At 41.3% G+C, this 14,087-nt stretch overlaps 1 protein-coding gene across 1 annotated transcript in view; it reads left to right on the top strand.

Moving 5' to 3' along the window:
• Positions 1 to 14,087, top strand: part of LOC141051164 (uncharacterized) — a 195,163-nt gene that overhangs the window by 123,948 nt on the left and 57,128 nt on the right. The window contains 1 exon segment of the mRNA XM_073548028.1: positions 7,306 to 8,140. Within this exon segment, the coding sequence (XP_073404129.1) occupies positions 7,306 to 8,140 (835 nt within the window).

Raw genomic sequence — 14,087 nt, 5'->3', positions numbered from 1 at the left:
CCAAGGGTGGTTTGCACGTTAACTCCCGGGCCAATTTTTACAATTCTGACCACTGTCCCTTTATGAGGTAATAACTCTGAAACGCTTCCATGGATCCCGGTGATTCTGACATTGTTTTCTCGTGACATATTGTACTTCATGTTAGTGGTAAAATTTCATTCAAATAACTTGCGTTTATTTGTGAAAAAAATGGAAATTTGGCGAAAATTTTTAAAATTTCGCAATTTTCCAACTTTGAATTTTCATGCCCATAAATCACAGAGATACAGCACACAAAAAACTTGATAAGTAACATTTCCCACATGTTTACTTTACATCAGCACAATTTTGGAACCAAATTTTTTTTTGTTAGGAAGTTATAAGGGTTAAAAATTGACCAGCGATTTCTCATTTTTGCAACACCATTTTATTTTTACGGACCACATCACATTTGAAGCCACTTTGCGGGGTCTATATGATAGAAAATACCCAAAAGTGACACCATTCTAAAAACTGCACCCCTCAAGCTGCTCAAAACCGTCTGGGCTCGGAAGGGAAGTAGTGACGTTTTGGAATGCAGACTTTGATGGAATGGTCTGCGGGTGTCATGTGCGTTTGGAGAGCCCCTGATGTACCTAAACTATTGAAACTCCCCACAAGTGACCCCATTTTGGAAACTAGACCCCCCACGGAACTTATCTAGATGTGTGGTGAGCACTTTGAACCCCCAAGTGATTCACAGAAGTTTATAACGCCCGGGCGTGAAAATAAAAAAATCATTTTTTTCCACAAAAATGATATTTTTGCCCCCAATATTTTATTTTCCTAAGGGTAACAGGAGAAATTGGACCCCAAAAGTTGTTTTGCAATTTGTCCTTAGTAGGCTGATACCCTACATGTGGGAGTAAAACACTGTTTGGGCTTATGGCAGAGCTTGGAAGGGAAGGAGCACCATTTGACTTTTTCAACTCAGAATTGGCTGGAATTGAGATCAGACGCCATGTTGCATTTGGAGAGCCCCTGATGTGCCCAAACAGTGGAAACCCCCAATTATAACTCCAACCCGAACCCCAACACACCCCTAACCCTAATCTCAGCCCTAGCCCTAACCCTAGCCCTAATGGGAAAATGGAAATAAATACATTTTCTTTTAATTTTATTATTTTTCCCTAACTAAGGGGGTGATAACGGGGGGTTTGATTTACTATATATGTCGGGTTTTTATGTTTGGCAGCTGTCATAGGCTAAAAGACGCTTTTTATTGTAAAAATAGTTTTTGCATCACCACATATTGAGAGCTATAATTTTTCCGTATTTTGACCCACTAAGTCATGTGAGGTCTTATTTTTTGTGGGAGGAGTTGACGTTTTTATTGGTATCATTTTCGGGCACGTGACATTTTTTGATCGCTTTTTATTCCGATTTTTGGGACGCAGAATGAACAAAAACCAGCTTTTCATGAATTTCTTTTGGGGGGTGCGTTTACACCGTTCCGCGTGCGGTAAAATTGATAAAGCAGTTTTATTCTTCGGGTCAGTACGGTTACAGCGACACCTCATTTATGTCATTTTTTTATGTTTTGGCGGTTTTATGCAATGAAAACTATTTTATGTAAAAAATAATTATTTTTGCATCGCTTTATTCTGCGAGCTATAACTTTTTTTTTTTTTTGCTGATGATGCTGTGTGGCGGCTCATTTTTTGCGGGACATGTTGACGTTTTCAGCGGTACCATGGATATTTATTGCACTTTTTGCTCGGCAGTATGATAATAAATCATTATTTTTGCTTCGTTTTTTATTTTTAATTTTTAAGGGGTTCGCTAAAGGGGTTAACTAATGGGACGGTTTTATAGGGCAGATCGTTACAGATGCGGTGATACCAAATATGTGTACTTTTATTGTTTTTTTTTTTGTTTGTTTGTTTTTTATTTCCAAAAAATGAATTTGGGAATTTTTTTTTTCTAATTTATTTAGCGATTTTTTTTTTTTTTTTTTTTTTTTTTTTTTTAATTATTTTTACACTTTTTTTTTTTTAACTTTATTAGGTTGTCCCAGGGGGGACATCACTGTCCTGTGACAGATCGCTGATCTGTCACATCACAGATCACTGTGACAGATCAGCAATCTGTCGCAGGCATAGACGCAGACTTTCTCATGCCTGTGCTTTGCAGGCACTGAGGAAGTCAGCTCCCTACAGGCCCCCGAAGGTCCCCGTCGCCATATTGGATCCGGGGACCTGTAGCGAAAGAGACCCCCGCAGCAGCGCTGCACATTGCTCTGCTGTGGGGGGCTCAGGGAAGCATGGAGGGAGCCCCCTCCCTGCCGATGCTTCCCTTTAACCCCCGATACACCGCGATCGTGTTTGATCGCGATGTGCAAGGGGTTAACGTGTCGGGGCGGTCCTTGACGCCCCTGACACATTGTGCCGGGTGTCAGCTGTGATAATCAGCTGACACCCGGCCGCGATCAGCGGTGCTCACCAAGTGGGCGCTGCTGATCGCTGTGATGTAATATTCCATCCATGGGAATTAGGTCCAGGGTCACATGGATGGAATATTATGTCCAGTGTAGGTAAGGGGTTAACATAGACACATCACTAGTGAGAACTTATCAAGAAATGTTGAGGTTCTTTCCCACCCTGTGAAAAAGGACCGTATAGATGTGGTGTTATTTGATTGAGCCCCTGAGATTTTCTTGGGCACTCTTTTCTTCAGAGTCCTAGCAGTGTGTGTAACTGATAAAGGACACTGTAGGAGAGAAGAGCTCGAATAGGGTCTTATCCGATAGAGATTTCAGGATATACAATCAGATTGCACTCACATGATGTATCATAGTAACATAGTTTTGAAGGCTGAAGGAAGACCTTATGTCCATCTAGTTCAGCCTATTTTTAGTGCAGCTGTTCTGCATTGTTGATCCTGGGGAAGGTAAAAACCCACAGAGTAGAAGCCAATTTTCTCCATAGGGAAAAAAATTCCTTCCCCTAAGCTGGGTCAACCATCTACCTATAATCTGTTATTCATAACCTTCTATACTGTTACTCACAAGAAAAGCATCCATTCCTTTCTTAAATTCATTCAGTGAGTTGGCCATCACCACATCCTCAGGAAGAGAATTCCAGAGCCTCACTGCTCTTACCGTGAAGAACCCTCTTCTATGCTGGTGCAGAAATTGTCTTTCCTCCAAACGAAGAGAATGCCCCCTTGTTCTTGTCACAGTCCTTGGTACAAACAGTTCACTGGAGAGATCTCTGTATTGCCCTCTGATATACTTGTACATATATATTAAGTCTCCCCTAAGTCTTCTCTTTTCTAGAGTTAAATAGACCTAATTTTGATAACCTTTCTGGGTATTGTAGTGAACCAACTCCATTTATCATTTTAGTAGCCCGCCTTTGAACTCTTTCAAGTTCAGTAATGTCTTTCTTGAGCACCGGCATGCAAAGTTGCACACAATACTCCAAGTGTGGTCTGACGAGTGATCTGTACAGAGGGAGAATTATGTTTTCATCTCGTGTCCCCAGTCCTCTTCTAATGCATCCCATGACTCTATTTGCTTTGGTGGCAGCTGCCTGACACTGGGCACTCCAATTTAGCTTCTTATTGACTAAGATGCCTAAGTCTTTTTCCATGTCTGATTTCCCCAGCAGTTTCCCATTTAGTAAGTAATTATAGCATCTGTTTCTCCTTCCCATGTGCATAACCTTACACTTATCTGTGTTAAATCTCATTTGCCATTTTTCAGTCCAATTCTCCAATTTACTCAAATCTGTCTGTAGTTGCAAACTGTCCTCCTTTGTGTTAACTACCTTACATAGTTTTGTATCATCTGCAAATACTGATATTTTACTGTGTAAGCCATCCACTAGATCATTAATAAATATATTAAATAGTAGGGGGCCCAATACAGAACCCTGTGGTACCCCACTAGTAACCCTGGCCCAATCTGAGTATGCCCCATTAATAAACACTCTTTGTTTTCTATCACTAAGCCAGCTACCTACCCATCTACACACATTTTCCCCTAGCCCAAGCTTTCTCATCTTACTTACCAATCTTTTATGTGGGACAGTGTCAAATGCTTTAGAGAAGTCGAGATAAATGTCATCCAATGATTCTCCTTGGTCCATTTGAGAGCTTACATCCTCATAGAAGCTGATCAGGTTAGTTTGACAGGAGCGATCCTTCATAAATCCATGTTGATATGGAGTTAAACATTTATTAACATTGAGATATTCCATAATGGTATCCCTTAGAAACCCTTCAAAAAATTTACCCACAACAGATGTTAAGCTTACCGGCCTATAGTTTCCAGGTTCCCTTTTACACCCCTTTTTGAATATTGGTACCACATTTGCTTGCCGCCAATCAAAAGGAACAGACCCTGTTTCTATAGAGTCTTTAAATATAAGGAATAGAGGCCTGTCTATCATATTACTTAACTCCCTTAATACCCGACGGTGAAAGCCATCAGGGCCTGGTGATTTGTCAATTTTAATCTTACTAAGGCGGTTCTGCACTTCTTCCTGGGTTAGGCAGGTAATACTTAATGGGGAGTTTACATTATCACTCTGCATTTCCCCTGGCAAATCCTTTTCCTATGTGAACACTGTTGAGAAAAAAGTATTTAAAACATTTGCTTTTCCCACATCACTCTCTATGATTTCACCCTCATTGTTCTTTAAAGCGCCGACACCATCAATTTTAATCTTTTTACTGTTTATATAATTAAAGAATAGTTTGGGGTTTGTTTTACTTTCCTTAGCAATGAGTCTCTCAGTTTCCACTTTTGCTAAATGTATTTGTTTTTTTACACATTTTATTTTTTTCTCTATAACTTTTTAATGCTTCTTCATTGCCTTCTTGTTTTAGCTTCTTAAATGCCTTGTTCTTGTTATTTATTGCCCTTTTTACATCCTTATTTATCCACATTGGTGTTCTCCTGTTCCTAGCCCTTTTATTTCTGTACAGTATGGCTAGCTCGCAGTGGGTGTGTAAAACTGATTTAAATATTTCCCATTTATTTTCTGTGCTCCTATTTTTGAGGACATTGTCCCAATCAATTCTGCGAAGGTCCTCTCTAAGCTGATCAAACTTTGCTTTCCTGAAATTCAGCGTTTTCGTAACCCCCTTCCAGGGCACCCTACTGAAGGACAAGTGGAATTGTATTATATTGTGGTCACTGTTCCCTAGGTGTCCATCGACTCGTACTTCTGTTATTCTATCTGGCCTGTTGCTTAAAATTAAGTCCAGAAGGGCTGTCCCTCTAGTTGGGCCCTGCACAAGTTGTGACAGATAATTATCCTTGGTCACTGACAGAAATTGGTTTCCTTTCTGAGATAGGTTTCAGTTTCCCAGTCTATGTCGGGGTAGTTGAAGTCCCCCATAATAATCACCTCATTGTGATTTGCTGCTTTGTCTATTTGTTTCAATAATACATTTTCAGTGGTTTCTGTTATATTTGGTGGCTTATAACCTACCCCTATGAGGATTTTATTACTTTTCTCTCCTTGTATCTCCACCCATAGAGACTCCACCTCTTCATTTCCCTCTTGTATATCTTCTCTTAGTGTGGGCTAGTGGACTTTATATATAGACAGACTCCACCCCCTTTCCTTTTTTTACGATCCCTCCTAAACAAATTATATCCTTGCAAGTTAGCCGCCCAGTCATAGCTGTCGTCTAACCATGTCTCAGTTATTCCTACTATGTCGTGTTTTTCCTCATACATTACCAACTCCAGATCTTCAATCTTATTCGTCAGGCTTCTTGCATTGGTCAGCATGCAGGAAAGAAGTTTTGCTTCATTTTTCTTAGCTTCCTTCTGAGTACCCTGTCTTGGGTCCTCTTTACCACATCTAGTATCCTTGATTAGTTTGTCCTTCTGCTGCATGTTCTTGTCTGTTTTTCTCCCATCCCCTCTTCTTCTAGTTTAAAGCCCTCCTGATGAGTGTGGCAAGTCTTCTGGCGAATGCGTGTTTCCCAGGTTTTGTGAGATGTATCCCATATCTTGCGATAAGTCCATCGTAGAGGTAATTCACGCCATGGTCCAAGAATCCAAATCCTTGCTGCCTGCACCACCATCGTAGCCAGTTGTTCACCTCTAGTATCCTATTCCATCTTCTGATGCCATGGCCATTGACTGGGAGGATTGATGAGGAAACAACCTGTACGTTCCGTTCCTTTATTTTCTTCCCCAGAATTTCAAAGTCTTCGCAGATAGTTGGTAGGTCATTTCTTGCCGTGTCGTTTGTGCCTACATGTATCAGTAGGAAAGGGTAGTTGTCCTTGAATTTGAGGATAGTTGGTATCCTGTTGGCCACATCCTTGATTTTTGCTCCTGGGAGGCAGCATACTTCTCGTGCGGTTATGTCCGGCCTGCAGATAGTTGCCTCCGTGCCTCTTAGTAGTGAGTCGCCCACAACTACCACTCTTCTTTTCTTTCCGGACGCACTGCTTGTTGCTCGTGAGTGTTTTTGAGTGTCATTTGTTTCCGCTTTTGTTGACAGAGTAACTTTTGTTGATAGTGTGTCTTCTCTTGTAGATACGGTGTCATCCTGAGCTATCTTTACATTAGAGCGTAGAAACTCAGAGTGGACAGCTGCTGCAGATCTATAAATATTAAGATAACTCCGGCACTCTGTTTCAAGATTTATTTCAAGTAGCAAAACAAAATTGCATATAAAAAAATGCAAACACATATGGCTCAATACAGACACGTTTAGTTCAACTTTTGAGCTTTAGTTTGAAGCCTTTTTCAAGATATGTCTGTTTCTGTGATAACAACTTAAATCAAAAAGGAATATAATACAAACAAAATAGGCTTCAACATACAATTATAATCAAAAGGAATATATATATATATATATATATATATATATATATATATATATATATATAATTTTTATTTATTTTTTTTTTTTCTTACAATCAGAAAAAAAGAAATAATTAAAATTCTGCAATCCAGTATGTAGCTCTTTCTAATTCACCGACATCAACTGTCTACAGTGGCTACTGGATCAAAAAGGAGAAATTTACCCATATAATATGGAATATGTGACTGAATATATCACTCCTTTATAGGCACCTCATAAGTGAAATAAACAGATACATACTTTACGTATTTAAGGTTCATTGAAGGGTCAATATTGATTTTTAGGACTGATAGGTGGCACTAGAGTTCAAGACCTCTTCCTCTCTGAAGATGCAATGTGAACAGTACAAATTGTAGACATTTTTATGCTATAAAAGATCTAGTAATATATTTTAATATGTTTTCAAAGTAGTGTTTTTGAAAAAATAAATTTATTTCTTTTTTTTTGGCAGATGACTGGATCATGAGCTCAGAGAAATATCTGATATTTTCAGATTTTAAAGCGGATGATCATGATATCACATCAGATATATATGAAGGCTATGCTATTATATCAGATATACCCTCGGTCCTCCACACAAAAGATTTATCATTTGATCCTTATGAACAGGTTCTATCTACTGATTCATCACAGACTGATAAGCAAAATAAATATGACAAAAGTGATGGTGGACATCAAAGAACACACATGAAAAAGACATATTCATGTTCACTATGTGGGAAATGTTTTACAGGCAAATCAGCTCTTATTAGACATCAGAGAATTCACACAGGGGAGAAGCCATTTTCATGTTCAGAATGTGGGAAAAGTTTTACACAGAAATCATATCTTGTTGCACATCATAGAATTCACACAGGGGAGAAGCCATTTTCATGTTCAGAATGTGATAAAAGTTTTACAAAGAAAACATATCTTGTTGGACATCTTAGAATTCACACAGGGGAGAAGCCGTTTTTATGTTCAGAATGTGGGAATTGTTGTTCTACAAAATCTGATCTTGTTAAACATCAGAGAATTCACACAGGGGAGAGGCCATTTTCATGTTCAGAATGTGGGAAATATTTTGCGGAGAAATCAACACTTCTTAGACATCTGAGAATTCACACAGGAGAGAAGCGATTTTCATGTTCAGAATGTGGGAAAGGTTTTACAGAAAAATCAACTCTTATTAGGCATCATAGAATTCACAGAGGGGAGAAGCCATTTTCTTGTCCGGAGTGTGGGAAATGTTTTACAGATAAATCCGCTCTTGTTAGACATCAGAGAAATCTTACGGGGGAGAAGCAGTTTTCATGTTCAAAATATGGGAAATGTTTTTCAAATACATTAAATTTTGTTACAGGGCACACACAGAAAAAGTAAATAGCATGTCCAGAACCTACTGAGTGTAACCCCTTCCCTACATCCAGTGTATGTGTATGGTGCAAGTCATTAGTAGAGATGGGCCAATTTGTTCGGAAAACAATTACCAAACATAAATTTGGCACGAATATGACACATTTCGGATTCGTGATTGGAAACGGGAGTAAAATTTTATAAAATCAGGAAAAATCAGTAACCTTGGGTAAAAATTGCCGGAAAATATTTGCATTGCCACTAAAGTATTTTGAGCACTTTGGCTAGGATAGTGGTGTTGTATGATGAGCGGGGGGCACATGTTTGATGAGGGTAAGGGATTTGCAGCGCTAAGGCTACTTTCACACTTGCATTTTTTTGCGTTTTTTTGCTTGTAAGGGATTTGCAGAGCTAAGGCTACTTTCACACTTGCGTTTTTCTGCGCTGCATTTTTTCCATCATGCGTTTCTGCATCATGCGTTTTTTATGCGTTTTCTTGTTTTTTGCGCATGGTTTTTACAAAAACGCATGCTTTTTTTGCGCTGACGTGCGCATGACCATGCGCATGTCAGCGCACCCATAGACTATTATGTGTTTTTGGGTAAATTCCGTGAGCATTGCGTGTGCATGCGTTTTTTTGAGACCGGTCGGGCACACAAAAAAAGGAACAGGATGCATTTTGTGCGCCCGGGCGCACACTACAAAAAAACGCATGCGCGTACAAACGCATGACTATGCGCACACATGTTAAGTATAGGAAAAAACGCATGCACATTTATGCGTAAAAACGCAGCGCAAAAAACGCAAGTGTGAAACCAGCCTCAGAGCAGTGGCGTGATTGTAAACTTTTTTTTTCTAATTTTATATGTGCACATTGCGGCTGGCTAATCAGGGCACAGGAAAAATCCACAATGTCCTGACACAACGACTTGTGTGATTGGCTGCTGAAATCACATATCCCTCTCCATATAAAAAGCGGCATTTTGTTTTAGCACCATTTTGACAATGGAACAGTGCAGAGATGCTGCTCCTGATGCTGGGACTGGTTGCTGATCGATTTTAGCTAGTTAGCTAGGCGGTTGTTTCTAAGTTAGATACCGTATAAGCCGAGATTTTCAGCCCATTTTTTGGGTCTGAAAGTATACGTGAGTCATATAGCCAGGGGCTAGGTGGGGGAGGAGGAGTGGGGGTGTCAGATCATACTGATCCCCCTTGGTGTGTCTCTGCAGCTCCCTGCTTGTCCCGCGGTCTCCTTTCCTTCCTACAGTGGTCACATGGTACCGCTCATTAAAGTCATGAATATGTGCATATTTATGACTTTAATGAGCGGTACCACGTGAACGCTGAAGGAAGGAAGGGAGATCATGGGAGAACAGGGCTGCAGAGATGCGCCAGGGGACGGTAAGTATATCCAATATTCATCTGTCCTGGTTTCAAGGCTGCTTGCTGCTGTCTGCCTGCCAGGTCCCTCTGTCCGTGACGTTCAGGCAGCAGAGGGCGCGATGACGTAGTATGGAGGTATATTCAATGGAGCTTCTTATGGGGGAAGCATATTCAATGAAGCATCTTATGGGGGCAGCATATGGGGCATATTCAATGGAGCATCTTATGGGGGCAGCATATGGGGAATATTCAATGGAGCATCTTATGGGGGCAGCATATGGGGGCATATTCAATGGAGCATCTTATGGGGGCATATTCAATGGAGCATTTTATGGGGGCAGCATATGGGCCATAATCTATGGAGCATCTTATGGGGCCATAACCTTTAGCATATGGGGCATATTCTATGGAGCATCTTATGGAGCCATTATTAACCTTTGTGCAGCATTATATGGGGTGTATTTTGTATGGAGCATCTTATGGGGCCATCATGAACTGTATGGAGCATTATATGGGGCTCCTGATTCAATATGGGTATTCAAAAACATTTAACCTACTGATGTCTCAATTAATTTTACTTTTATTGGTATCTATTTTTATTTTGGAAATTTATCAGTAGCTGCTGCATTTTCCACCCTAGGCTTATACACGAGTCAATAAGTTTTCCCAGTTTTTTGTGGCAAAATTAAGGGGGTCGGCTTATACACGGGTCGGCTTATACACAAGTATATACGGTAGTTTAGATAGCTAGTGTCTTGTGTGGCTGTGAAATCGACCTTCCAGCACATTTTTTTTGTGCTATTACTGGGGTGCACAAACAAAGACAGCAGGGCACCTGTCATACAAGTGTGTTGTGCACTGCTTCTACTGTGCATAACAAAAAAAAAATTCTGTTGCTAAACGTGATACAGCCCGCCATATACCACGTTGTAATTCTGTTTTGGTGAAATTGTTCTGTGTGCAGAGCTGTTGCACAGAAAAAAAAATGTCACCTTGTCATTTTGTAGATTTGAAATTCAGCTGTCTGAATAGCTCATGCAAATTAAAAATAGATTTTTTTTTCTGTTGCTAAATGTGATACAGGCTGCCATAAAATAAATATATTTTTTTAACAAACGTGATACAGCAATCTAGATCCAATTTTGAAATTTTGTAGCATATCTTCTAGGTTATGCAGGCCTCATCCACACTGAAAAAAATGTGTTCTGTTACAAACATGATACAGTAGGGAAGATCTCAGTTTGAAATTGTTTGGAGCATATCTTCTTTGTCATAAAGGCCTCATCCACACTCAAACAATTCTTTATTCTGCAACTACCGTGATTCAGCATGCCATATTTCACCTTCTCATTTAGTGCCGTTAAAATTCAGCTGTGTGCAGTGGCGGTGCAGAGTAAAAAATCTGATGTTTGGTTGGTAACACTAGTGAACCAACAACGTCACATCCTATACAAAGATACTGTAACTGGCAATTTCTGTTACTGGACGGGGTACTCCACTACCTTTCTTTGGCATATGCACAGCGGTATGCCTTGTTGGTGAGGCCCACAAAGAGCATGTGTGGATGGCAAGCACAGCTTCAAGTAGCCTTCCCTCCTCTTTCTCCAACTCAACATCACACACATTACACTCCACTCTCTGTTGTTCGTGGTTGGTGGGAGGGGACGTAGGAAACCAGCATCAGTTACCCAGCCACCAACACAGCATGGGCTTGGACCTCATGCAAGAACTTGACATATGAGTGCCTTCTTGCTGCACATGATCCCCGTATAGTTATTCTAAATAGTGCTGACTACTGGGTTGCCACGTTTACACGAAATTTTGCCAAATGATTCCCGCCCTGGAAAGGGACCCGCAAATGCTGTAGTATTAAAACATGCATTTATACAACCTTAAGAGAGGTTTTCCCCAAGACAGTAGTGAGACACACAGTGTGCATTGCAGCTCTAGACTTGAAACCTTCGACATGTCAATTTGTCAGTGCCAAAACATTAGCAGTGGCAGAAGCAATTTCTGTGAGTCCTTTGACACATTTTCTAGACGAGCTCATTTACCAGCACAACAGAGTCCAATTCTGACATGTAGTGAACCACTGGAGAGGATGGTGCAGTAGCATTTAGAACTCAATATCAATACAATCAGGGAGGGTTTGGAACCTTTCACATTTTGGTCTTCAAAAATGGATGAGTGGCCTGAGCTCTCCTTTCACGCCTTGGAGATTTTATCATACCCGGCAGCCAGTGTTCTCTCAGATCATGTTTCCAGCGGTGCTGGTAGTGTCCTGACAGATAAGCTCAGCCATCTATCCCCTGAAAGTGTAGACTGACTAACTTTCATTAAGATATGGATCTCCAAGGATTTTGGCACCCCCAATTGCAGACTGTACAGAGTAGGCGATATTGTAGTTTTTAGTGTGCTGCATTTATCATGTGTAATCACAGTCTGTGATATCTTTAGTGGGGCTTTGTGCCTGCTGTTGCTGCTGCTGTAGATATTAACACTAATTTTTGGAAAAGTGAACGGTCCTGGTTTGGTGTCCATCTGCTTGGTTGGCTGTAGTGGAAGATGTCGGTCCCTATTATATTATTTCTTCTGTGGTGAAATTGATGCCACTTTGGCTGTGTCTCCAACTAATTTTTGAAAATGTTTACTCTTCTGGATGGGTGTACATCTGCTGTGTTGGCTGTAGTTAAAGAGATGTCGCTACCCATCATACTATTTCCACTGTGCTGAAATTGGTGTTAGTTTTGTCTGGCTGGTTATCAAAAGCACAGGGGAACCCACTGTGATGGTGTGATATGCTATGTGGATATCATTTTGTGTATATTTCTATTTCACTGATTTTCATAATGTCTTCTTGTTGCCTTGTATCATTTTGTGTATTCCCCATATTGTCTGGAGTCTCAATTACCTTCCAAAAGGCTGATAATTGAATTAGCTCACTTACTGTCTGCAGCCTGACTGTACATAGTGTGTGTTGAACTTTGTCTATTGATGTGTACTGATATGCTAATTGTGCATTGTATTATGAAACTAGTTTGTTGAATTCTAAAGAGGGAACAGAATGTGAGGGTGTACTGAAGGACACTGGGTAATTCTAAAAATAGCTTACCTTTCTGGGCTATAAAAGACCCTGAGATGGAGAGATCTCATCTCATCACACAGCACGTCAGAGAGGGAAGCATATGGACTTTTTTTCCTTTGGCTGCTGGTTATTGGACTCTCATCTCCCTGGACATTTTATCCTGTTACTGAACTTCATTCGTGTTCTGGACTATTGTATCCTCAGTGTGGCGGATTGTTTATGGACCTTCTAATTTTGCTTATAATAAAGGTCTTAGGATTGTTCACACTTCCTTTGCTCTGTTGATTGTGTGATACCAGAAAAGGACCCCATGACAACTGGTGGCAGCAGTGGAATCAACAGAGTGTAACCCAATGGAGAGCCACCCACAGAGTGAGTACAGAAATTGGACTGTATCCAGTTTACAGGAGATAGCCAGAGACCTGGGCCTAAACTACCAGGGACTGACTAAAGAAGCCTTAATTGACCTACTGGTGGGCGCTAGCCCGGCCACCTCCTCCCAGATGTCCGAAGAACAAGCACTGGAGACAGGGATCCCCATCCAAAAAAGCCAGTGGTTGGTGTGGTATGAAGAAGAGATGGGGGATCTGGGAACAGGCATCTCAGGAGTACAAGGAGGAGGCTGCCCGCCAGGCACAGCAGAGACAAGAAGCAATGGAGCTTGAAAGAGGGAGTAACACAATGTGGAGTGTAACCCCAACGATCCGGGAACCTGTACGGATCACCCGGACAGAGTTTAAGCCATTTGATGAGGCTTCCGGAGATGTGGAGGGGTTCTTCAAGGACTTTGAGCAGCAGTGTGCTTTGATGGAGGTGCCCCACACTAGCTGGATGCGTTTGTTAGTGGGACTCCTGAACGGTAGTATGGCGGAGGCTTACCGAACCATTGACACACAGCGGAATCGGGATTATAACATTGTAAAGCGGACAATCCTGGATTACCATGCTATCACCCCAGACTCATATAGGGCCAAGTTCCGAGACCTCCCATGCACCACAGGGGGATCGTTTAGGATGTATGCACTTAAGATGTCCCAGGCATGTCAGAGATGGCTGGAAGCAGAAAGCGCCTTTACTGTGGAAGATGTTATACAGGCGTTCCTTATAGAACAATTTCTTGCCAAGTGCCCCGGAGAGGTACGGGAATGGGTCCAGGAGTGCACGCCGTGTACCGTGGATAGAGCTGCAGCCCTGGCAGATGAAGCCCTTACTATCCGGCCGCAATGGAGGAGGCTTCTGGACAATGAACCACAGCCTGCTCCTGCCGTCCTGTCCCCCTCCCATTATATCTGCCCTTCCACCTAGTCACAAACCGATGACAATCACACCTCACAATCCTAGGTCCCAACAGTTCCGACCACAACCTGGGGGTATCACAGAGAGGAGTTGTTATGGGTGTGGGCAACCTTGGCATTTGCAGTTTGGCTGTC

Source organism: Dendrobates tinctorius, unplaced genomic scaffold, assembly GCF_039654945.1.
Source record: "Dendrobates tinctorius isolate UK_male_01 unplaced genomic scaffold, ASM3965494v1 ptg000155l, whole genome shotgun sequence".
NCBI classification, from domain to species: domain Eukaryota; kingdom Metazoa; phylum Chordata; class Amphibia; order Anura; family Dendrobatidae; genus Dendrobates; species Dendrobates tinctorius.
The sequence above is the reverse complement of the archived record's forward strand: the minus strand, read 5'-3'. Positions and strand labels throughout refer to the sequence as shown.